At 35.3% G+C, this 25,374-nt stretch overlaps 6 protein-coding genes across 7 annotated transcripts; all 6 read right to left on the bottom strand.

Moving 5' to 3' along the window:
- Nucleotides 1-1,223: 1,223 nt before the first annotated feature.
- LOC139777573 (cytochrome P450 9e2-like) lies at nucleotides 1,224-4,650 on the bottom strand. The gene has a single exon (XM_071715106.1). The coding sequence runs from the start codon at nucleotides 3,821-3,823 to the stop codon at nucleotides 2,279-2,281; it is 1,545 nt and encodes a 514-aa protein (XP_071571207.1). The 5' UTR covers nucleotides 3,824-4,650; the 3' UTR covers nucleotides 1,224-2,278.
- Nucleotides 4,651-4,656: 6 nt separating this feature from the next.
- On the bottom strand, nucleotides 4,657-6,405 carry LOC139777568 (cytochrome P450 9e2-like). The gene has a single exon (XM_071715093.1). The coding sequence runs from the start codon at nucleotides 6,270-6,272 to the stop codon at nucleotides 4,728-4,730; it is 1,545 nt and encodes a 514-aa protein (XP_071571194.1). The 5' UTR covers nucleotides 6,273-6,405; the 3' UTR covers nucleotides 4,657-4,727.
- Nucleotides 6,406-7,434: 1,029 nt separating this feature from the next.
- On the bottom strand, nucleotides 7,435-13,638 carry LOC139777520 (cytochrome P450 9e2-like). Of its 2 annotated transcripts, none has more exons than XM_071715024.1 (6): nucleotides 11,638-13,638; nucleotides 9,193-9,525; nucleotides 8,465-8,534; nucleotides 8,075-8,343; nucleotides 7,783-7,984; nucleotides 7,435-7,700 (listed from the first exon to the last, which is right to left on the bottom strand). In XM_071715024.1, exon 1 carries the CDS (start codon nucleotides 13,298-13,300, stop codon nucleotides 11,750-11,752), a length of 1,551 nt encoding a protein of 516 aa, XP_071571125.1. In that variant the 5' UTR covers nucleotides 13,301-13,638; the 3' UTR covers nucleotides 7,435-7,700; nucleotides 7,783-7,984; nucleotides 8,075-8,343; nucleotides 8,465-8,534; nucleotides 9,193-9,525; nucleotides 11,638-11,749. The 2 variants fall into 2 exon arrangements, with proteins under 2 accessions (XP_071571125.1, XP_071571115.1); XM_071715014.1 differs by having other exon boundaries at nucleotides 11,754-13,638.
- A 606-nt stretch (nucleotides 13,639-14,244) lies between these two features.
- On the bottom strand, nucleotides 14,245-17,021 carry LOC139777596 (cytochrome P450 9e2-like). Its single transcript, XM_071715147.1, has one exon. The coding sequence runs from the start codon at nucleotides 16,926-16,928 to the stop codon at nucleotides 15,378-15,380; it is 1,551 nt and encodes a 516-aa protein (XP_071571248.1). The 5' UTR covers nucleotides 16,929-17,021; the 3' UTR covers nucleotides 14,245-15,377.
- Nucleotides 17,022-18,567: 1,546 nt separating this feature from the next.
- Nucleotides 18,568-22,099, bottom strand: LOC139777561 (cytochrome P450 9e2-like). Its single transcript, XM_071715062.1, has 2 exons — nucleotides 20,444-22,099; nucleotides 18,568-19,573 (listed from the first exon to the last, which is right to left on the bottom strand). Exon 1 carries the CDS (start codon nucleotides 21,999-22,001, stop codon nucleotides 20,451-20,453), a length of 1,551 nt encoding a protein of 516 aa, XP_071571163.1. The 5' UTR covers nucleotides 22,002-22,099; the 3' UTR covers nucleotides 18,568-19,573; nucleotides 20,444-20,450.
- Nucleotides 22,100-22,613: 514 nt separating this feature from the next.
- Nucleotides 22,614-25,356, bottom strand: LOC139777647 (probable methylthioribulose-1-phosphate dehydratase). Its single transcript, XM_071715213.1, has 6 exons — nucleotides 25,211-25,356; nucleotides 25,047-25,128; nucleotides 24,708-24,802; nucleotides 24,199-24,467; nucleotides 23,909-24,110; nucleotides 22,614-23,826 (listed from the first exon to the last, which is right to left on the bottom strand). Exons 2-6 carry the CDS (start codon nucleotides 25,077-25,079, stop codon nucleotides 23,706-23,708), a joined length of 720 nt encoding a protein of 239 aa, XP_071571314.1. The 5' UTR covers nucleotides 25,080-25,128; nucleotides 25,211-25,356; the 3' UTR covers nucleotides 22,614-23,705.
- Between the last annotated feature and the right edge of the window lie 18 nt (nucleotides 25,357-25,374).

Raw genomic sequence — 25,374 nt, 5'->3', positions numbered from 1 at the left:
TTTAGGAGATAGGATATCTTCGGGATATTTTATGGACGTCTTTTTGATATGCATGCTATGTGGGATATGAAAATATGATTTCTACCTATAAAATGTTCATAGAAATAAAAAATTCGTCAAAAAATACAAGAAATAACTGAGTCTTAGCCACTTCAGAGCCGCCATATCGGACCCGCCATTTTAAAAATTGATCATTGCGTCAAACATCATTAGGAGACTCGATAATTATCATCTGAACTGATAATAAGCTTCGAATAATGTAATAAATAAGAGATATTAGCGAAAAACTCTAATTTTGGGGACATTTTTACGTTCTAGCCGCCATTTTGGAATTAAAAGTCATCAACATAAATATCAAAGAAATTCCTGTTGAACTTCAACAATTTTGTGCACCGATGGTTGAGCGATATTCCAAATTTCTGCGCGATTTTAGTCCGAAAAAAAATCATAAACATTAAAAATGAACAATTTTTTCTCATTTCTTTGTACAGAGGCCGCCATATTTAATTTTGTAGTTGGAAATTCTTTATTCTGAGCCCAAATTCTGTTAGAGCATACCCGAAAATATAAGGAACACTAACGTTGATCCATTTATTCCTCTGTTACAGGCATGAAAATGAGGTTCAAAAACATGTTGAAAAATCAAAGATCTTCGTTGTTAATGGGTTAAATCAAAATCAAAACTCTTCGATTCATCAATTATTTTAAATCTTTTCAAAAATCGATTGCTTAACAAATATTGTTCCTGAAAATCTTATATTACAAAAAATATAACTTATCGATTGCTTTTAAATATGACTGAAGTATAAAGTGAATTTCCGGAAGTAATCAGAAATTCGGAAAACCTTATCGTTTATGGAAGATAAGGAAATGCGAACGTCTTAGTATGAACAACGTGTTAAGTATTATTTGAGTTACAGAAAATATTATTTGTGAATATTATATAAATATAAGTAGCAAATAATTATTATTTTTAAAACCGGTTTTTAAGTTGATATATCAAGTCAAATCAAAACGCTTGGAATTCGCTCAAAATTAATTTCGACAAAGTTATATTTTCAACACAGAAATTAAAAGAGTATGATGTACATCAATTGTAATTAATAAAAGAAATAAAGAGGGAGATAAAATATACAACGTATGTTATTTACGAAAGGATAAGTTGCATTCATATATGAACCTAGGAGGCTTTCGTGATCCAGAACATTATTGCAATAGGTAGCTTTGATTTTACCTTATTTTTATTATCTTATCATTCTCGCATGATATCATCCTCGATATAACAATGACAGACATATAACAAAATAACATTATATTTCTTTAATCTTATAAAAAACTCTTAACAACATTAAAAAGATATCTCTCAGAAATATCGCAATCAATAACAATTAAATTCTTATTTATAAACGTTTGTGTAGGTACTTAATTTAATTTAACAACTATTTGCGCATTTTGCACTAACAATAAGTGTAATGAATTGTTTCCCGTATTTTTTTATATACTACTATCTAATCTCAGAGAAGTAATCATACCTGATTCACAATCATATATCTGATTAACAATTTTTGATCGAAATATGCTATAAAAAATGTCATGTTTTATTAGTTTATTATAATTAGATTGTTTATATTTTATATTATAGCTACAACAAAATAGTAACTCTTATTAATTTTATTAGAAATTTAAGAAATCTATAAGTAATAAAAAAATATTTTTGAAAAATATTATAAATACACATATGCAATAGCATAATAGTGTGCTCTACATCGGCTATTAATGATATTGTTTTGTTATACTTATTTAAATATATATAATACCATAACATCGAACACTTAAATTTACAATAAATTACAACAAACATAATTTGAATTAATAATAAATTTCGAAAGAAAAATGTGCGAAAGACGTTTGCGCGACGTTCTTATACGAAGAATTAACGATATATTGACTATATTATTTTTACCACTATACTATTTAGCGCGCGACAAGTGGAAGTTATATAAATCATTCGAAAAACGATCACAATTAAGTAGACTTGAGAGTCTACACAAGTCATGATGTTTATCATAATATTTTATTTTTTTATTCCTCACTATAGCAAAAACTTGGTTATTCGCTTTGTGTACATATAATGACGTAATACATCACAAAACATGTTATTGTACACTTCAGTCATCTTCCAAAGTGTATACGCGTTGAATATCTTAAAAGTTAAAAATCCGGCAATTTTGTTCCAAACACAACTACATTGTACGATAATGTATCACATACAAGATTTTTACGTTTCTCTCTTTTCCAAGCCAATCCAGAATCCGCCAACAGGGTGCAACATAAACTCCTTTTTAGCGTATACGATTGGTTCGACAGTCTTTTCCGTAGTCTTCAGAGTGAATTTTTGTAAAAGATGAGCTATCAGAATCTTAGTCTCCATGAGAGCAAATCGATTGCCGATACAATGTCTAGGTCCGTGACCGAATGGTAGGTAAGTGTACGGTAAAATTTTGTCTTTATTCTCCTCGCTAAACCTTTCCGGATTGAACTTATCCGGATTCGGAAAGTACGTCGGATCGTGATGTAAACTATAAATAGGAAACAACAATACATGGTTGGGTTCGACGATCGCATTCTTGCAGTCTGGGCGCGACGGAGGTAGTTCATATCTCTTAGCGCAAAGTCTATCGGTGATGATCGACGGCGGATACTTTCTAAGAGTCTCGGAGATCACCATATCCATGTAAGACATCTTCGACAGCGACTCGTAAGAAATCTCACCGTTTTCTTCGGCAAGATGCTGTTCTACTTCCTCGCGCAAACGATCTTGTATATCTTGGTTAACTGCCAGCTCGTGAGCAACGAAACATATCAGCGTCGCAGATGTTTCGAAACCAGCGAAGAAAAAGATAAAGGCTTGCGAAACGATGTCATCCAATGTCATTTTATGTACACTGGCACCTTCTTTGTCCCGAGCCTGCATTAATAAATGAATCATGTCCGGTCTGACGATACCTTGCTCTTCCCGCGCTCTAATGGTTTCCCCCACGATCTTCTTGAAAAACTTGCTAGTAGCCGGCGGGAAAAGAGACAGCCCCATTAATTTAGCGAGCCGTGGACACGCGCGAAGTAACATCATCTTCGCTATCGTTAGCAGTCCAGAAGCAAATTTGGTAGCCTCTATTCCTCTTATATAGAACTCATTATCTTGATCTTTCATAGAATTCACACTTATGCCAAAAGCTGTCGTAGCAATTACGTCGGTGGTGTATCGTCTAAAGGCTTCCTTTGTTTCGATCGCATGACAGACTTCCGGATGATCGACCAAATAATTAACGACATTGTGAGAACATTCCGATATCAGGTCAAACATAAACTTCATCTTGCTGGCGGTGAAAGAGGGGCTTAATGTATTCCTCATTTCTCTCCAACGATCTCCGCGCAAGGAAAAGATGTTCTTGCCAAATAGCGGTTCCACGGTTGGGTCGACGAAACTGCGATGATCCGGGAAGGATTCAAAATCCTTTACCATGATGTCTTTGATCAACTCAGGATCGCGCACTAGTACGCAAGGCGTGCCGAAATCGATTATTCCAACATATTTTGCGCCCGGAAAATAATTGTATACATATTGAAAATGATCGACAAAACTGATGCGACCCATAATCATTTTCCAATCCGTTATAAGAGATGATTCTGGCAGGTAAGGTACACCTTTATTCGTCCAGTAAAAATATGTATGATGCAGCGCAGCGACAATTTTCAGGACGCCGATGACGACCAGAGTAATCAATAATAGCGCAAAGGGCGACGAAAGCCACGATAAATCCATCGTGACACGACAGTATAACAGACAAACTGATTATGAGACAAACAAGATACTTCGTCGAGCGCGGCGCAGTGTTAAGTGTGATTGCGGGAATTCTGACACGTAGTAGCGCGAGTTGTTCCAGACGATTAGTAGCGTATATTTCTCACTGAAATATAGGTATCAAACCCTTTATAAGAAGAGAAATATGTGTTAAAGAAAATAGTCTCCAGAGGTTCTTAGAAATTAAATAATATATAAATTTATGCGTTTGCAGTTGACTTTATTACATAGATACCAACATTCGTGTTGCAACCGCGTTGTAACTTCTTTCCATGCAAGTGTAGCCCAGAAAGCGCCTTATGCGAAACAATCTACATACGAGCATGTAAAGTAATCACGTGCTGACCACTGCGCGCTAATACGCATGCGCCAGGAATCCCGCAATCTCTCAATACTGGCGCGGCATTATCAATACGTGTTGCGTAGATCTTATCGTGAATCAAACGAAGATGGGAGGGAGAAACACCTCTCGACAATATTGCGATGATACATGTGTCGCATCATAATTGCACACGATATTAGTCAGTCAGTTATTTAAATGCGCATAACATTTGCCGAATAAATCCCGACATTTTGCTCGGAAAGAAAGAGAAACTAAATTGTATGTGAGAAGGAAAGAAGCGGGAGGAACGACGTGCAATTATATAGATATGTCGCTTGCGCTATATGTATTATATGTGTCAGAAGTTCCGAATTGCCGCGTAAGTATATATATATATATAAAGCAAGAAACAGTACATTTGATGACAATTACCAATAATATATCGAAATGGGCAAAAAGTTCTATACACGGAGAAATTTTTTCGTTATATTTTACTGTTAAATTTACTACAAATTTGGGGCAACAATATATAATTTTTTTTATTCACGTTTCTCTCTTCTCCAAGCTAATCCAGAATCCGCCAACAGGTTGCAACGAAAACTCCTTTTTATTATATATAATTGGTTCGACAGTTTTTTCGGTAGTCTTCAGAGTGAACTTTTGTAAAAGATGAGCTATCAGAATTTTAGCCTCCATGAGAACAAATCGATTGCCGATACATTTTCTAGGTCCGTGACCGAATGGTAGATAAGTGTACGGTAAAATTTTGTCTTTGTTCTCCTCGCTGAACCTTTCCGGATTGAACTTATCCGGATTCGGAAAGTACTCCGGATCGTGATGTAAACCATGAATGGGAAACATCAATACATCGTTGGGTTCGACGATCACATTCTTGCAGCCTGGTCGCGACGGAGGTAGTTCATATCTCTTAGCGCAAAGTCTATCGGTGAGGATCGTTGGTGGATACTTTCTAAGAGTCTCGGAGATCACCGTATCCATGTAAGACATCTTCGACAGCGACTCGTAAGAAATCTTACCGTTTCCTTCGGCAAGATGCTGTTGTACCTCCTCACGCAAACGATCTTGTATACCTTGATTAACTGTCAGCTCGTGAACAGCGAAACACATCAGCGTCGAAGATGTGTCGAAACCAGCGAAGAAAAACATAGCGGCTTGCGAAACTATATCATCCAATGTCATTTTATGTAAACCGGCACCTTCTTTGTCCCGAGCCTGCATTAATAAATGAATCATGTCCGGTCTGACGATACCTTGCTCTTCCCGCGTTCTAATGGTTTCTTCCACGATCTTCTTAAAAAACTGAGAAGTAGCCGGCGGGAAAAAAGACAGACCTATTGATTTAGCGAGCCGTGGACACGCGCGAAATAACATAAACTTAGCTATTGCTAGCAGCCCGGAAGAAAATTTGGAGATCTCTATTCCTCTCATATAGAATTCATTATCTGGATCTTTCATAGAATTCACACTTATGCCAAAGGCTGTCGTAGCAATTACATCGTTGGTGTATCGTCTAAAGACCTCCTTTGTTTCGATCACATGACAGACTTCCGGATTATCGACCAAATAATTAACGACATTGTGAGAACATTCCGATATCAGGTCAAACATAAACTTCATCTTGCTGGCGGTGAAAGAGGGGCTTAATGTATTCCTCATTTCTCTCCAACGATCTCCGCGCAAGGATAAAATGTTCTTGCCAAATAGCGGTTCCACGCTTGCATCGATGAAACTGCGATGATCCGGGAAGGATTCAAACTCCTTCACCATGATGTCTTTGATCAGCTCAGGATCACGCACTAGCACGCCAGGCTTGCCAAATTCCATTAATCCAACATATTTTGCATCCGGATAGTAATTGTATGTATATTGAAAATAATCGGCAATACTGATGCGACCCATAATCATTTTCCAACCCGTTATAAGAGATGAATCTGGCAGGTAAGGTGCACCTTTATTCGTCCAGTAAAAATATGCATGATGCACCACAGCGACAATTTTCAGGACGCCGATGACGACCAGTGTAATCAATAATAGCGCGAAGGGCGACGAAAGCCACGATAAATCCATCGCGACACGACATTAATATAACAGACACACTGAGACAAACGGGATATATCGTCGGCCGTGCGGAGTGTTGAGAGATTACGAGATTTCTGACGCACGCGTAGTAACGCAATACGTTTCAGACGATTAGTTGCGTACAATTCTCACCGAACTATAGGTGTCGTCGAAAATCCACTATAAGAAGAGAATAATACGTGTTAAAGAAAATAGTCTCTGGAGGTTTTTAGAAATTAAACAATATAGTTTATGCGTTTGCAGTCGACTCTATTACATGAATATAACATTCGTTGCAACCGTTATAACTTCTTTCCACGCAAATGTAGTCCAGGAAGCGCCTTATGCAAAAGAATCTACATACGAGCATGTAAAATAATCACGTGTTGACCATTGCATGCTACTACGCATGTGCTAGAAATCCCGCAATCTTCCAATACTAGCGCGGCGTTATAATAAATACGTGTTGCGCAGATCTTATCGCGAATGAAACGAAGATGGGAGGGAGAAACGCCTTACGATATTATTGTGAATAGAGACCTTCAAGAGTAAGAGACTGGTCATTGATCTACTGTATGCTGATTGATAATAGAACCAATCCAAAATATAAAAACACGATTTTTAGGGTAAATTCTAAGAGAAAATTCTTTCTGTGTATCACACCAAAAAAAGATATGTTTCTTCTCAGCTTCAACGTTATAAGACAAGCCACATGTGAACAATGTTGAATGAACATTTAAAAATATGAGGCATAATGCAGAGCATTACTTTATTCAAAGCTCTTTCACATATATGTCCGATCCTCCATTTGATGAATTTATAGATTGAGTGTTCCATCACTTCGGACGAAGTGTGTGCCCTAACATTTTGCTCATATCAACACCCGTGGTGGTAACTATTCCTCTTGTTCTTTTTTAATAAATATTTTTATGTAGAATTATCGGATGGAGATATTTTGTATTAAGGGATTAAGAAAAACAGAGTATTAAATATAATAAATATAGATAGATTCGACTGAATAGATTGTCATATGAGCCAAGAAACCAAGCTAGCAAAGAAGATTAGAAAACACTTTGCATCATTTGACATACATACTTGAAGATATCCGTACTATTTACGCTTTATAAACATAACATGCATACAATAGTGTATATACATATGGAATATGTGATTATAATTTAAATTTTATAATTTATTTTAATTTTAACTTTTGTATACGTTTAATGTCTAAAAAATGTACATAGCTTAGAGATACATAGAATTATGGCATCATGGCCCAGAAATAAATTTTATATTATTATTAATATTACTGACTATCCTAATTTACTATTTGCTTAATACTTAATACTTTAACAATCATTTGGAGTTGTCGATGAATCTAATTCACATTATTTCATTTGAACTGCGATGTCGAGCAAATAATTGTAACATTTTGTCCTGTAAAAAGTAAAAGAAGACATTTTAAGACAAAGTTCGTTAAATAAGTTTTATTGCAACATGTGATAGTAAAGTAGCTTACATAGATTTTGGCTTTTGCCAAGAATTGCCCCACACATAAATCCCATGTCTGCGTACCAATACTGCGCCAGTCTCAAGAAAACCAACGATAGTTTTATCTAAGTCATCCCTTAAATTCTTCTCAAAAAGAGTGCTTTCTATGATTGATATTATCAGCTCCTCGTCGTAATGATACACTCTACCCTCTTTTCTATTCTATATTTCTACGTAAGTCGAACAGTTTTATGTCATTATCAATTTGAAATTAACTGTAAATGGAGAGAGACTTGGAGGTACGATTTAAATGTATATACCTTCTATCATCTCGAGATGAGTGAGCCTGACTTCTTTCCCAGGCCATAGCAGTGTTGCCATCACAGCGAACTTCGAATGGGTGTGAATCACAGCACCTGCGTGCCTTCTTAAATAGGCACACATAAATATCGGAGTGCATTGCGACTTCTTCAGTTTCTTTTCTGGCGGAGGCAATTCCAAATCTGTTTCATTGATATCTTGCACGAATATATCGTTGGGCATCATACGCTCCTTTTGTACATCAGAAGGAGCTATGTAGATTTTATCGCTGTAGGACAGAAATTTTAGTGAATATCTATACTTTAATAACAGTTTTGCACATGTGACAATCAAGCTTTTAAAACAAGTATTACTGCAGATATTAACTCATGTTTTATGGAGATACCCACCAATATCAGGCACCTATCCGAGATGATAAAACAGCCGACGTAGTTCGGGAATAAGATTGCTAGGGTGTTCCTGTATAAAAATGATATATATTATAAAACCAAATCTATACACATAAATTTTAGAACTAACATTTTGTAAAACCTGATTTTAACGTCCATTAATACACGCATATATGAATAGTGTGAAAACTTATATAACATTTTAATATGCGCCAAAAAATTATATACGTGACTTTATGAACAAAATTTATGTTGTATTTGTATTAACAATCATAGAATTTAAAATGTGAAGTATCGACGATTATTCAAGTTTAATTTTATAAGAATTAATATAGGTACATGTCCAAATAATAGTATTGACATATTAATGTATTAGATATAGAGGAAAGTCCCCTATTATGAGATAGGATCCTAATATGAGATGGCGGAGTTTTTTCATGGTGGGATCAACAGATGGGGCCTATATAGGGCCTTTTAGCTTAACATATCTCATATTAGGATCCTGTCTCATAATAGGGGACTTTCCTCTATGTTAATATTATTGCATATTAAAATAGAGTTTTTTAGATAAATCAATGTAAGAATTGATTGGAAGTTAGCCCTTTATATGTAAGTTTGCTTTTATTTTTTAAATATTTATTTTATTTATTTACTCAGAAGAAGAAAAGGAAAGTTGCGGAGCAACTAAAATTGGGACTAACCGGCAAAGAGAAGTAAAATTCACTTACCAAACCAAGTCCAGAGAACGCGGGATTGAAACTGAAGCCTTGAGAAAGATATCGGAAACTAAGTTTTCAATACTTTCTTTTTTTATTTCCGAGAGACTCTTTATTTTCTCTTGGTGCTGTACCAATGTTTCCTCTCTGCTTTACTTTACTCTTGCTCATCCCAATTAACGCTGTTTCCCGATAGGAATAGGTAAGCTGTGAAAAACACCCTTATTTTAAGCTCCACCATCGGTCAGCCTGAGAAGGGTCTGAAATTTCCCAGTTAGGTGAATACGCGCACGCACCTCTCTCCTTTCCTTTATACTTTGGAAAAACCCAAAGAGCAGCTGAAGCCTGAAGAACAATAGTAACAAAACATTTTTGTGAGAGATTTATAATAGGAGTTGTTACCTCTGTTTCAACTCTGGTTTTCAGAAAGGAAAAAGACTTTAATTTTCTCGTGAAGAAAAATTTACACTCCGGTAAAATATTTTTATAAAATGTGATCACATTTATTCTTCCGTATATATTACAAAAGATATATTTACATATATATAACAGTCACTATATATTAATAAAAACAGACTAGTGGAAATATTATCAATATGAATAACAATTGGAGAATGAAACGGAACGAAACTGTCTTTTAGCCACAAACTGTCTGACATGAAACATTCAAAACTCGCCAATAGATGAAGGAAGAATGCCCTTCACGTTGTTTTTTTATATAAGACGTCTGTATTTTAAACAATTAAATGCGAAAATAACTTTTCTCGATGCCCTTGTTTAAACTAGTCATAAAAAAATCATCAAACATACATCATTTTACCAAATTTACTAAAAGTAGTAATTAAATTAAAATCAGAGCTCTTCGATTCATCGATTATTAATCTTTTCAAAAATTACTTAACAAATATTGTTGCAGAAAATCATACATTACAGAAAATATAACTTATCGATTGCTTTTAAATATGACTTAAGTATGAAGTGAATTTCTGGAAGTAATCAGAAATTCAAAAAATCGTTTATAGAAAGTAAGAAAATGCGAACGCTTAGTATAAATAACGTATTGAGTATTATTTAAGTTACAGAAAATATTATCTGTGAATATTATATGAGTGTAAATAGCAAAAAATGATTATTTTTTAAACTGGTATTCAAGTTGATATATCAAGTCAAATCAAAAAGCTTGGAATTCGCTCGAAATTAATTTCGACAAAATCACATTTTCAACAAAGAAATTAAACGAGTATGATGTACATCAATTCTAATTAATAAAAAATAAAAATAAAAAAAAAGATAAAATTTACAACGTATGTTTACAAAAGAATAAATTGCATTTATATATGTGAATTTCAAGATCCAGAACATTGTTGCAATAGGTAGATTTGATTTATCTTATTTTCATTATCTTATCATTCTCGCATGATATCATTCTCGATAACAATATAGCAAAATAATATTATATTTCTATATTCTTATAAAAAACTCTTAACAACATTAAAAAGATGTCTCCCAGAAACATCACAATCAATAACAATTTCTTAATTGTAAACGTCTGTGTAGGTAATTAATTTAATGATTATCTGCCCAGTTTGCACTGACTAAGAGTAATGGATTGTTTTCCTCATTTTTTTTATATACAATCTAATCTTAGAGAATGAATCATATCTGATTAACATTCATATCTGATTAACAATCTTTGATTAACAATCTCCAACATGTGTGACATGCTAAAATATGAAAAATGTCAAATCCTTTGCTAGTTTATTATAATTAGATTGTTAATATTTTATATAGTTATAACAAAATGTAACTTAATTTTATTAGAAATTTGAAAACCTTATTTATAAAAAAATATTATTGAGAAATATTATAAATGCACATACGCAATACTGTAGCGTGCTACATCGGCTCTATTAATGATATTGTTTTGATATACTTATTTAAAAAACTATAACAGCAGTTGCTTTCCATTTACATCAAAACTCAGATAATTCTCACTTGTGACGTCATAATTCAGTTAAGTGTACGTTCTTTTTGCATACTGGCAAGTGAGATTCAACTGAGTTTTTATATACACAATCGAGATCATGTGCTTTAATGAATCTAATAAACTCACATTAAAAGTGAGGCTATGGACCTGTATTATTATATGCGATAGCTTTGTCACCAAAATAAGCAGGTAAATACAAAATGACATATCTTACCTGAGTATAAAATACTCACATAACTGAGTGACTCAGATCACTTTGAGTGTAAATGGAAAGCAACTAGCGAATGCTTTAATTTACAGTAAGTTTTACAACAAACATAATTTGAACGAATAAAAAGTTTCAAAAGAAAAATGTGCGAAAGACGTTTGCGCGATAGAGATATTCGTTCTTGCATGAAGAATTAACAATATTGTGTGTGTGTGTGTGTGTGTGTGTAAGTGTAAGTGTAAGACTATTATTTCTACTATACCTTGTAGCGACAAGTGGAAGTTATGTAAATCATTAAAAACGATCGGCCCAATCAAATAGACTTAAGAGTCTACGCAAGTCATGATGTTTATCGTAATATAATTTTTTTTTATTCACGTTTTTCTCTTCTCCAAGCCAATCCAGAATCCGCCAGCAGGTTGCAACGTAAACTCCTTTTTATCGATTATGATTGGTTCGACAGTTTTTTCCGTAGTCTTCAGAGTGAATTTTTGTAAAAGATGAGCTATCAGAATCTTGGTCTCCATGAGAGCAAATCGATTGCCGATACATTTTCTAGGTCCGTGACCGAATGGTAGATAAGTGTACGGTAAAACTTTTTCTTTATTCTCTTCGCTGAACCTTTCCGGATCGAACTTATCCGGGTTCGGAAAGTACTCCGGATCGTGATGTAAACTATAAATGGGAAACATCAATACATGGTTGGGTTCGACGATCGCATTCTTGCAACCTGGTCGCGACGGAGGTAGTTCATATCTCTTAACGCAAAGTCTATCGGTGATGATCGCCGGCGGATACTTTCGAAGAGTCTCGGAGATCACCATATCCATGTAAGACATCTTCGATATCGACTCGTAAGAAATCTCACCATTTTCTTCGGCAAGATGCTGTTCTACTTCCTCGCGCAAACGATCCTGTACATCTTGGTTAACTGCCAGTTCGTGAGCAGCGAAACACATCAGCGTCGCAGATGTTTCGAAACCAGCCAAGAAAAAGATAAAGGCTTGCGAAACGATGTCATCCACGGTCATTTTATGTACACCGGCACCTTCTTTGTCCCGAGCCTGCATTAATAAATGAATCATGTCCGGTCTGACGATACCTTGCTCTTCCCGCACTTTAATAGTTTCCCCCACAATCTTCTTGAAAAACTCAGAAGTAGTCGTCGGGAAAAAAGACAGACCGATTGATTTAGCGAGCCGTGGACACACGCGAAGAAACATGATCTTAGCTATCGTTAGCGGTCCAGAAGAAGATTTGGTCTCTGTTCCTCTCATATAGAACTCATTGTCTCGATCTTTCATTGAATTCACACTTATGCCAAAGGCTGCCGTAGCAATTACGTCGTTGGTGTATCGTCTAAAAACCCCCTTCGTTTCGATCGCATGACAGACTTCCGGATGATCGACCAAATAATTAACGAAATTGTGAGAACATTCCGATATCAGGTCAAACATGAACTTCATCTTGCTGGCGGTGAAAGAAGGGCTTAATGTATTCCTCATTTCTCTCCAACGATCTCCGCGCAAGGCGAAGATGTTCCTGCCAAATAGAGGTTCCACGCTGTCGTCGACGAAACTGCGATGATCCGGGAAGGATTCAAAATCTTTCACCATGACGTCTTTGATCAGCTCAGGATCACGCAGTAGCACGGCAGGCATGCCAAAATCCATTATTCCAACATATTTTGCGTCAGGAAAGTAATTGTATAGATATTGAAAATAATGGGCAAAACTGATGCGACCCAGAAACAATTTCCAATCCGTTATAGAACTTGATAGCGTAACTGGCAGGTGCGGTACACCTTTATTCTTCCAGTAAGAATATGTATGATGCACCACAGTGACAATTTTCAGGACGCCGATGACGACCAGAGTAATCAATAATAATAGCGCAAAGGACGACGAAAGCCATGATAAATCCATCGTGACACGACCAGTATAACAGACAAACTGATTGTGAGACAAACGGGATACTTACAGTTCCTCTAGTACTAAAGAACTCTAGGGATACTTCGTCGGATGCGACGCACTGTTATAAAGCCGGTTCTACAATACGTTGTAAACGATAGCAACTGCTAATTGAAAGGTATTCTTTCCACGTCGCGCTTGTCAATTGCGATTGTCATTTGAGTTGGCGAACTTTTAACTTTTTAGGCGACAATAACTGGCAATCAGCAATCAGAATTAACACTTTTCAACTAGTAGTTGCCATCGTTTGCAACGTATTGTAGAACCGGCTTAAGAGTTTACGGGATTTCTGACGCATGCGTAGTAACGCGAGCCGTTTTAGACGGTTAATAGTAGCGTACATTTCTCACCGAAATATAGACCTCGTCAGACCCATTATAATAAGAGAATAATATATGTTTAAAAGAATATTGTTTCTGAAGATTTTTAGAAATTAAACAATATAATTTATGCGTCTGCAGTCAACTTTATTACATGAATACCAACATTTGTTGCAATCGCTGTAACTTCTTTCCGCGCAAATGTAACCCAAGAAGCGCCTTATGCGAAACAATCTACATACGAGCATGTAAAATAATCACGTGTTGACCACTACGCGCTAATACGCATGCGCCAGAAATCCCGCAATCTCCCGATACTAGCCCAGCGTTATAAATACATGTTGCGTAAGATCTTATCGTGAATGAAACGAAGATGGGAGGGAGATACACCTTTCGATGTTATTGCGATGATATGTACATGATGCATCAGTAATTGCACAAGCTATATTAATAATAATCAGTTGAAATGCGCACGACACTAGCCGAGTAAATCCTGACATTTTGCTCGGAAAAAAAGAGGAACTAATTGTGAAACGGAAAGAAGCGATGGAAGGGGTGACGCACAATTATCTAGATATATCAATTGCGCTATATATGTATTATATGTGTCAGAAGTGCAAATCGCGCGTAGGTATGTGAAGCGCGAGAAACAGTACATTCGATAACAGTTAATTACCTATACTTCATATTTTGAAATAAAAAAAGGTTCTACACGAAGAAAAATTTTCTTTACATTTTACTGTTAAATTTACTACAAATTTAGGACAACTTGGCAACCAATCAAACATTATCGGCTTGCTCTTTTTACGCTCAATCAATAACAATTAAATTATTATTTTAAACGTTTGTGTAGGTAATTAATTTAATTTAAGAATTATCTGCGGATTTTGCACTAACGATATGTGTAATGGTTTGTTTCCCTTATTTTTTTATGTATTACTATATCTAATCTCAGAGAAGTAATCATATCTGATTCACAATCATATATCTGGTTAACAATTTTTGATCGAAATATGCTATAAAAAATGTCAAATGCTTTGTTAGTTTATTATAATTAAATTGTTTATATTTTATATTATAGCTATAACAAAATAGTGACTCTTAATTTTATTAGAAATTTAAGAAATCTATAAGTTATAAAAAAATATTCTTGAAAAATATTATAAATACACATATGCAATAGCATAATAGTGTGCTCTACATTGGCTATTAATGATATTGTTTCGTTATACTTATTTAAATATATATAATACCATAAAATCGAACACTTAAATTTACAATAAATTACAACAAACATAATTTGAATTAATAATAAATTTCGAAAGAAAAATGTGCGAAGGACGTTTGCGCGACGTTCTTATACGAAGAATTAACGATATTTTGACTATATTATTTCTATTACTGTACTATTTAGCGCGCGACAAGTGGAAGTTATATAAATTATTCGAAAAACGATCACAATTAAGTAGACTTGAGAGTCTACGCAAGTCATGATGTTTATCGTAACACTTAATTTTTTTATTACTCACTATAACAAAAACTTGGTTATTTGCTTTGTATATACAATGACGTAATACATCGCAAAACATGTTATTGTACACTTCAGTCATCTTCCAAAGTGTATACGCGTTGAATATCTTAAAAGTTAAAAATCCGGCAATTTTGTTCCAAACACAACTACATTGTACGATAATGTATCACGTACAAGATTTTTACGTTTCTCTCTTTTCCAAGTCAATCCAGAATCCGCCAACAGGTTGCAACGCAAACTCTTTTTTAGCGTATACGATTGGTTCGACAGTCTTTTCCGTAGTCTTTAGAGTGAACTTTTGTAAAAGTTGAGCTATCAGAATCTTAGTCTCCATGAGAGCAAAACGATTGCCGATACATTGTCTAGGTCCGTGACCGAATGGTAGATAAGTGTACGGTAAAATTTTGTCTTTGTTCTCCTTGCTAAACCTTTCGGGATCGAACTTATCCGGATTCACAAAGTACCCCGGATCGTGATGTAAACTATAAATGGGAAATATCAATACATGGTTGGGTTCGACAATCACATTCTTGCAGCCTGGTCGCGACGGAGGTAGTTCATATCTCTTAGCCGAAAGTCTATCGGTGATGATCGACGGCGGATACTTTCTAAGAGTCTCGGAGATCACTGTATCCATGTAAGACATCTTCGACAGCGACTCGTAAGAAATCTTACCGTTTCCTTCGGCAAGATGCTGTTGTACCTCCTCGCGCAAACGATCTTGTATATCTTGATTAACTGCTAATTCGTGAGCAGCGAAACACATCAGCGTCGCAGATGTTTCGAAACCAGCCAAGAAAAAGATAAAGGCTTGCGAAACGATGTCATCTAATGTCATCTTACGTACACCGGGACCTTCTTTGTCCCGAGCCTGCATTAATAAATGAATCATGTCCGGCCTGACGATGCCTTGCTCTTCCCGCGCTCTAATAGTTTCCTCCACGATCTTCTTGAAAAACTCGGTAGTACCCAGCGGGAAAAAAGACAGACCTACTGATTTAGCGAGCCGTGGACACGCCTGAAATAACATCATCTTAAACATCATTAGCGGTCCAGTAGCAAATTTGATAGTCTCTATTCCTCTTATATAGAACTCATTGTCTCGATCTTTCATTGAATTTACACTTATGCCAAAGGCTGTCGTAGCAATTACGTCGGTGGTGTATCGTCGAAAGGCCTCCTTCGTTTCGATCGCATGACAGACTTCCGGATGATCGACCAAATAATTAACGAAATTGTAAGAACACTCCGATATCAGGTCAAACATGAACTTCATCTTGCTGGCGGTGAAAGAGGGGCTTAATGTATTCCTCATTTCTTTCCAACGATCTCCGCGCAAGGCGAAGACGTTCTTGCCAATTAACGGTTCAATGCTTGGGTCGATGAAATTGCGATGATCCGGGAAGGATTCAAATTCCTTCACCATGATGTCTCTGATCAGCTCAGGATCGCGCAGTAGCACGGCAGGCCTGCTAAATTCCATTAGTCCAACATATTTTGCGTCCGGAAAGTAATTGTATAGATATTGAAAATGATCGACAAAACTGATATGACCCAGAAGCAATTTCCAACCCGTTATAAAAGATGATAGCGAATCTGGCAGGTAAGGTACACCCTTATTCTTCCAATAAAAATATGTATGATTCACCACAGCGACAATTTTCAGGACGCCGATGACGACCAGAGTAATCAATAACAGCGCAAAGGGCGACGAAAGCCACGATAAATCCATCGTGACACGACCAGTATAACAGACAAACTGATTGTGAGACAAACGAGATATACTTCGTCGGGCGCGGCGCAGTGTCAATTGAGAGACCGTGAGATTTCTGACGCGTATAATACGTAATATACGTATTGACGCGAGCCGTTTCTGACGATTAGTAACGTATATTTCTCACCGAAATATAGGTATCGTCAGACCCATTACAAGAAGAGAATAATATATGTTTAAAAGAATATTGTTTCTGAAGATTTTTAGACATTAAACAATATAAGTTTATGCGTTTGCAGTCGACTTTATTACATGAATACCAACATTCGTTGCAACCGTTATAAATTCTTTCAGCGCAAATGTAGCTCAGGAAGCGCCTTATGTGAAACAATCTACATACGTGTGTGTAAAATAATTACGATTTGCGCGCTACTACGCATGCGCCAGAAATGCCACAATCTCGTCGCAATACTGACGCGGCGTTATAAATACCTGTTGCGTAGATCTTATTCACCATGAATGAAACGAAGATGGGAGGGAGAAATTATTGGGATAATACATGTTGCTGCATCAGTAATTGCACAAGATATATTAGTCGGTTTAAATGCACGGCATGACATTGGCCGAATAAATCCTGACATTTCGGGAAAAAAAGAGAAACTAATTGTGAGAAGAAAAGAAGCGGGAGGAATGACGTGCAATTATCTAGATATGTCAATTGCGCTATACGTATTATATGTATCATCAGAAGTGCCGAAACGCCGCGTAGGTATAAGCGAGAAACGGTACATTCGATGACAATTACTAATAATATACGTACCGAAATATAGACAAGAAATTCTATATGGAGAGAATTTTTCATTATATTTTACTGTTAAATTTACTACAAATTTGGGACAACTTGGCAACCAATTAAACATTATCGGCATGCCCTTCACGTTGTTTTTCTACAGAAAACATCTGTATTTCAAACAATTAACCTGCGAAAATAACTTCCCTCGATGCCCCTCTGTTTAAATTTTCAAGTTTCTCTCGTTCCTTTTTTAAGTTAAGTCCCGAACTGGCAATAAAAGAATCATCAAACATGCGTTATTTTATCAAACTTACTAAAAATAGTGATTAAATTAAAATCAAAACTCTTCGATTCATCGATTATTAAATCTTTTTAAAAACACTTAACAAATATTGTTCCAGAAAATCATATATTACAGAAAATATAACTTATCGATTGCTTTTAAATATGACTTAAGTATGAAGTGAATTTCTGGAAATAATCAGAAATTCAAAAAACTTTATCGTTTATGGAAAGTAAGAAAATGTAAACGACTTAGTATGAACAACGTGTCAAGTATTATTTAAGTTACAGAAAATATTATCTATAAATATTATATGAGTATAAATAGTAAAAAATTATTATTTTTAAAACTAGTTCTTAAAAGTTGATATATCATGTCAAAACAAAACGCTCGTAATTCCCTCGAAATAAATTTTGACAAAGTCATATTTTCAAGAAAGAAATTAAAAGAGTATATTGTACATTAATTCTAATTAATAAAAAATAAGAATAAGATAAAAGATAAAATATACAGCGTATGTTTACGAGAGGATAAATTGCATTCATATATGAAGGTGGCTTTCAAGATCCAAAACATTGCAATCGATTTCATCTTATTTTCATTATCTTATCATTCTCGCATGATATTATTCTCGATATAACAATATGACAAAGTAACATTATATTTCTATAATCACATGAAAAAACTCTTAAGAACATTGAAAAGAAATCTATCAGAAATATCGCAATCCATAACAATTAATTTTCATTTGTAAACGTTTGTGTAGGTAATCAATTTAACTTAATAACTATCTACGCATTTTGCACTAACAATAAGCATGTAATGGATGTTTTCCTTATTTTTTTTATATACTATCTAATCTCAGGGAAATAATCATAACTGATTAACAATTTTTGATCGAAATGTGTCACATATGCTATAAAAAATGTCAAATACTTTGATAGTTTATTATAATTAGATTGTTTGTATTTTATATTACAGCTATAACAAAATAGTGACTCTTAATTTTATTAGAAATTTAAAAAATCTTATTTATAAAAAAATATTATAAATACACATATGCAATATAGCATATAATAGCGTGCTACATCGGCTATTAATGATATTGTTTTGTTATACTTATTTAAATATATATAATACCATAACATTGAACACTTAAATTTACAATAAATCACAACAAACATAATTTGAATTAATAATAAATTTCGAATGAAAACAATAAAGAGTAAAAGAGATACGATGGTAGCATACCTACTAAGACACAAAGGATTAGTTCGTGACGGAGATTGGAGACGGAGATAGGAATAAAGAGAGGTGGATTAGATTAATCAGATTAGATTAATGTTCGCAAATAATAAAAAACGTAGGATACTCTACTTTCAGACAAAAGCTAGATTAGCTCAAAGACAGGAAAGGAGAGAGATACGCGTCTAATCAGTCATCGAACGGAGGCTTTGATGATGATGATGAACGCGGATAGCCGACCCGCTATAAGACCGTTTTTACGGGTGGCCCAACATCATTCTCGTATTCAGATCCGTTGGAATCCTCCATGATGTATCTTAAATAGCCGGAATAGATCATTTCCTGAAACACCGAATCAAAAGAGTCGTTGATACCTTTTTATATACAATCTAATCTCAGAGAATTAATCATATCTGATTCACATTCATATCTGATTAACAATCTCCGAAATCTGTCACATGCTGTGGCGGTCAGCTGTCCACCACGGTACGCGCGCTCGTGGTGGACAGCTGACCGCCACACATGCTAAAATATGAAAAATGTCAAATGCTTTAATTGCTAGTTTAATATAATTTGATTGTTTATATTTTATATTATAGCTACAACAAAATAATGACTTGATTTGATTAAAAATTTGAATATCTTATTTATAAAAAAATATTATTGAAAAATATTATAAATGCACATATGCAATATTACAGCGTGCTACATCAGCTATTAATGATATTGTTTTGTCATACTTATTTAAATATATATAATACTATAACATCAAACGTTTAAATTTACAATAAATATATTACAATAAACATAATTTGAACTAAAAAGAAATTTCGAAAGAAAAATGTGCGAAAGACTTTTGCACGACGTTCTTATATGAAGAATTAACGATATATTGACTCTATTATTTCTACTATTCTATTTAGCGACAAGTGAAAGTTATATAAAAATCATTAAAAACGATCACAATCAAGTAGACTTGAGAGTCTACGCAAGTCATGATGTTTATCGTAATATTTTATTTTTTTATTCCTCACTATAGCAAAAACTTGGTTATTCGCTTTGTATATATACAATGACGTAATACATCGCAAAACATGTTATTGTACACTTTAGTCATCTTCCAAAGTGTATACGCGTTGAATATCTTAAAAGTTAAAAATCCGGCAATTTTGTTCCAAACACAACTACATTGTACGATAATGTATTACGTACAAGATTTTTACGTTTCTCTCTTTTCCAAGCCAATCCAGAATCCGCCAACAGGTTGCAACGCAAACTCCTTTTTAGCGTATACGATTGGTTCGACAGTCTTTTCCGTAGTCTTCAGAGTAAACTTTTGTAAAAGATGTGCCATCAAAATCTTAGCCTCCATGAGAACAAACCGATTGCCGATACATTTTCTAGGTCCGTGACCGAATGGTAGGTAAGTGTACGGTAAAATTTTGTCTTTGTTCTCCTCGCTGAATCTTTCGGGATCGAACTTATCCGGGTTCGGAAAGTACTTCGGATCGCGATGTAAACTGTGAATGGCAACTATCAATACATCGTCAGGTTCGACGATCACATTCTTGCAGCCTGGTCGCAACGGAGGTAGTTCATATCTCTTAACGCAAACTCTGTCCGTCATGATCATCGGTGGATACTTTCTGAGAGTCTCGGAGATCACCATATCCATGTAAGACATCTTCGACAGCGACTCGTAAGTAATCTCACCGTTTCCTTCGGCAAGGTGTTGTTGTACCTCCTCGCGCAAACGATCTTGTATATCTCGGTTAACTGCCAGCTCGTGAGCAACGAAACACATCAGCGCCGCAGATGTTTCGAAACCAGCGAAGAAAAAGATAAAGGCTTGCGAAACAATGTCATCTAATGTCATCTTATGTACATCGGCACTTTCTTTGTCCCGAGCCTGCATTAATAAATGAATCATGTCCGGCCTGACGATGCCTTGTTCTTCCCGCGTCCTAATAGTTTCCTCCACGATCTTCTTGAAAAACTTGAAAGTAGCCGGCGGGAAAAAAGACAGACCTATTGATTTAGCGAGCCGTGGACACGCGCGAAATAACATCATCTTAACCATCATTAGTGGTCCAGCAGAAAATTTGGTAGCCTCTATTCCTCTCATATAGAACTCATTGTCTTGATCTTTCATAGAATTCACACTTATGCCAAAAGCTGTCGTAGCAATTACGTCGGTGGTGTATCGTCGAAAGGCCCCCTTCGTTTCGATCGCATGACAGACTTCCGGATGATCGACCAAATAATTAACGAAATTGTGAGCACATTCCGATATCAGATCAAACATGAACTTCATCTTGCTGGCGGTGAAAGTGGGGCTTAATGTATTCCTCATTTCTTTCCAACGATCTCCGCGCAAGTTGAAGACGTTCCTGCCAAATAGCGGTTCAACGCTTGGGTCGATGAAACTGCGATGATCCGGGAAGGATTCAAATTCCTTTACCATAATGTCTCTGATTAGCTCAGGATCGCGCAACAGCATACCTGATGACATAATATCCACTATTCCAACATATTTTGCGTCCGGAAAGTAATTATGTGTATATTGAATATGGTCGATAATACTGATGCGACCCAGAATGAATTTCCAACTCATTATAAAAGATGATAGTGAATTGGGCAGGTAAGGTACACCCTTATTCTTCCAATAAAAATATGTATGATGCACCACAGCGACAATTTTCAGGACGCCGATGACGACCAGAGTAATCAATAATAGCGCAAAGGGCGACGAAAGCCACGATAAATCCATCGTGACACGAACAGTATAACAGACAAACTGATTGTGAGACAAACGAGATATACTTCGTCGGGCGCGGCGCAGTGTCAATTGAGAGACCGTGAGATTTCTGACGCGTATAATACGTAATATACGTATTGACGCGAGCCGTTTCTGACGATTAGTAACGTATATTTTTTACCGAAATATAGGTATCGTTAGACCCATTACAAGAAGAGAATAATATATGTTTAAAAGAATATATTGTTTCTGAAAATTTTTAGAAATTAAACAATATATGGTTTATGCGTTTGCAGTCGACTTTATTACATGAATACCAACATTCGTTGCAACCGTTATAAATTCTTTCAGCGCAAATGTAGCTCAGGAAGCGCCTTATGTGAAACAATCTACATACGTGTGTGTAAAATAATTACGCTTTGCGCGCTACTACGCATGCGCCAGAAATCCCTCTATCTTGCAATTTTCGCGCGGCGTTATAAATACCTGTTGCGTAGATCTTAATTATCATGAATGATCTAGTATGTATTATATGTATCAGAAGTGCCGAAACGCCGCGTAGGTATAAGCGAAAAACGGTACATTCAATGACAATTACTAATGATATACCGAAATAGACAAAAAGTTCTACATGGAGAGTTTTTTATTATATTTTACTGTTAAATTTACTACAAATTTGGGACAACTTAGCAACTAATCAAATATTACCGGTAATAATAGAAATTTTTGAAATATACAGAAAGCATTTTACAAACAACGTAATAAGAATTACCAAACTGGTTGCAATTTTTGAAAAATTATTGAAATTTTACTATATATTTTAGTAAAATTGATCAAACATGTTTTATATTTTATTGTAATGGATATTAATATTTTTCGTTATAATAAATATTAATCAATATAGCTCGCACACACACACACACACACACACACACACATAAAATTCTTCGTAATACTGTCTTAACTCTACCATGATTTTCAGAGTAAATTCTAAGAAAAAATCCTCTTTGTGTATCTAAAAAAAAAAGATACAATGTCTACTCTCAGCTTCAACGCTAGAAAACGTGCCACATGTTAACAATGTTGAATAAACATTAAAAAATGTGAGGCACAATGCGGAGCATTACTTTATTCAAGGCTCTTTCGCATCTGTCCGATCCTCCAGATGATGAACTTATAGGTTGAACGCTCCACCACTTCGGGCGAAGTGTGTGTCCTAACTTTGCTCATATATTAACACTCGCGGTGATAACAAATCCTCTTGTTCTTTTTTAGTAAATATTTTTATGTAGAATTATCGGATGGAGAAATCTTGTATTATAGGATTAAGAAAGACTCTTCCCATTACAATTCGGTAGAGAAATATTAGCATCCGACAGAATATTAAATATATAGATAGATCCGACTGAAAAGATTGTCATATGAGCGATGAGGAAAAGATCGAGCTAGCAAAGATTAGAAAACAATTGGCATCATTTGACACACGTACTTGAAAATATCCATACTATTTACGCTTTATAAACATAACATGCATACAATAGTGCATATACATGTGGAATATGTAAATTATAATCAAAATTTTATAATTTATTTTTTATTTTGATTTTTATATACGTTTAATGTCTAAAAAATATATATTAGCTTAGAGATACATAGAATTATGGCACCATGGCATAGAATTATAGCAAAAAATTGATTTTATATTAAAATTACTGACTATCCTAATGTATTATTTGCCTGGTATTTTAATTCATAATCATTTGGAGTTATCGACGGATCTAATCCATATTGTTTCATTTGAACTGCGATGTCGAGCAAATAATCGTAACACTCCGTCCTGTAAAAAGAAAAAGAAGACATTTTAAGACAAAGATCGTTAAATAAATTTTATTGCGACATGTGATAGTAAAATTGCTTACATAGTTTTTGCCTGTTGCCAAGAATTGCCCCACACATAAATCCCATGTCTGCGTACCAATACAGCGCAAGTCTCAGGGTAATCAACGATAGTTTTATCTAAATCGTCCCTTAAATCCTTCTCAAAGGGAGTGTTTTCTATGATCGGTATTACCAGCTCCTCGTCGTAACGATACGCTCTACCTTCTTTCTGATTCCATATGCCTGCGTAAGTCGAACAGTTTTATGTCGTTGTCAATTTGAAATCAACTGTAAATGGACTTGAAGAGATGATTTAAATGTATATGCATACCTTTTATCATCTCGAGATGAGTGAGCCTGACTTCTTTCCCAGGCCATAGCAGTGTTGCCATCACAGCGAACTTCGAATGGGTGTGAATCACAGCACCTGCGTGCCTTCTTAAATAGGCACACATAAATAGCGGAGTGCATTGCGACTTCTTCAGTTTCTTTTCTGGCGGAGGCAATTCCAAATCTGTTCCATTGATATCTTGCACGAACATGTCGTTGGGCATCATACGCTCCTTTTGTACACCAGAAGGAGCTATGTAGATTTTATCTCTGTAGGACAGAAATTCTTGTGAATATCTATACTTTAATGACAGTTTTGCACATATGACAATCAAGCTTTTAAAACAAGTATCAAGGCCGTGGCACATAGAAAAACTTAAGCAGTAAGGAAATCAACGGTATGGATTCGCTACCGCTCAGGGCCGTGCCTTAAGTTCTTGACTGTGATTAGCTGATTTGCTTACTGCTTAAGTTTTTCTATGTGCCACGGCCCTTACTGTAGATATTAACTCATGTTTTATGGAGATACCGCCACCAGTACCAGTCACCCATCCGAGATGATAAAACTGCCGACACAGTTCTGGAATAAGATTTCTTGGGTGTTCCTGTATAAAAATGATAGATATTATAAAACCAAATCTCTATACACGCATAAAATTTAGAATTAAAATTTTGTAAGACTTGATTACAACGTTCCATTAATACACGCATATGTAAACAGTGTGGAAATTTTAGAACAGGCTGCTATAAGAGAATCGTAATTAAACATATTCGTTGATTAAGTAAAGAAATTCCTTGAGTAAATCCCTTGTAACTCCAATACTTACAAATACTACTTATGCATAATACCTCATCGTAGTTGGCATCGTAACCTTCTGACATCTTAACTCCTGAAATGACCAGAGAAGAAGAGACCGGAGCAACGTATTATCTATCAAAATAAGGTCATTATCAGACGTGTCACGCACAAGATAACAGGATTTGTTGATAACAGAAAATGTGCATATACTTACAATCACAATACTTTCAAATATCAATCCGTACTATATATAATGTGCGCATCACATATGATTTGCAACTTGAATTACAAGCAAACTTCTGTGTCAGCATATAAAAATTGGTACTGTTACTGCGTTTGTCGTTATATCAAGAGCAATCAACAGCCACTTTTATTAGT

The sequence above is a fragment of the Temnothorax nylanderi genome, unplaced genomic scaffold, assembly GCF_030848795.1.
Source record: "Temnothorax nylanderi isolate EJ_2023f unplaced genomic scaffold, tnyl_v1.0 TNYL_tig0006_pilon, whole genome shotgun sequence".
Lineage (NCBI taxonomy): Eukaryota > Metazoa > Arthropoda > Insecta > Hymenoptera > Formicidae > Temnothorax > Temnothorax nylanderi.
Note: the sequence above shows the minus strand (reverse complement) of the source record. Positions and strands in the feature narration are given on the sequence as shown.

Coding starts and splice junctions, on each gene's coding strand:
- LOC139777573 (XM_071715106.1), bottom strand. CDS start 3,823: ATGGATTTATCGTGGCTTTCGTCGCCCTTTGCGCTATTATTGATTACT.
- LOC139777568 (XM_071715093.1), bottom strand. CDS start 6,272: ATGGATTTATCGTGGCTTTCGTCGCCCTTCGCGCTATTATTGATTACA.
- LOC139777520 (XM_071715014.1), bottom strand. CDS start 13,300: ATGGATTTATCATGGCTTTCGTCGTCCTTTGCGCTATTATTATTGATT. Junction 9,526..11,753: donor GGCTTGGAGAAGAGAAAAAC/GTGAATAAAAAA, acceptor ATTGTTCTTCAG/GCTTCAGCTGCTCTTTGGGT.
- LOC139777596 (XM_071715147.1), bottom strand. CDS start 16,928: ATGGATTTATCGTGGCTTTCGTCGCCCTTTGCGCTGTTATTGATTACT.
- LOC139777561 (XM_071715062.1), bottom strand. CDS start 22,001: ATGGATTTATCGTGGCTTTCGTCGCCCTTTGCGCTATTATTGATTACT.
- LOC139777647 (XM_071715213.1), bottom strand. CDS start 25,079: ATGTCAGAAGGTTACGATGCCAACTACGATGAG. Junction 24,803..25,046: donor ACGATGCCAACTACGATGAG/GTATTATGCATA, acceptor ATTTTTATACAG/GAACACCCAAGAAATCTTAT. Junction 23,827..23,908: donor TGGCAACAGGCAAAAACTAT/GTAAGCAATTTT, acceptor TTCTTTTTACAG/GACGGAGTGTTACGATTATT.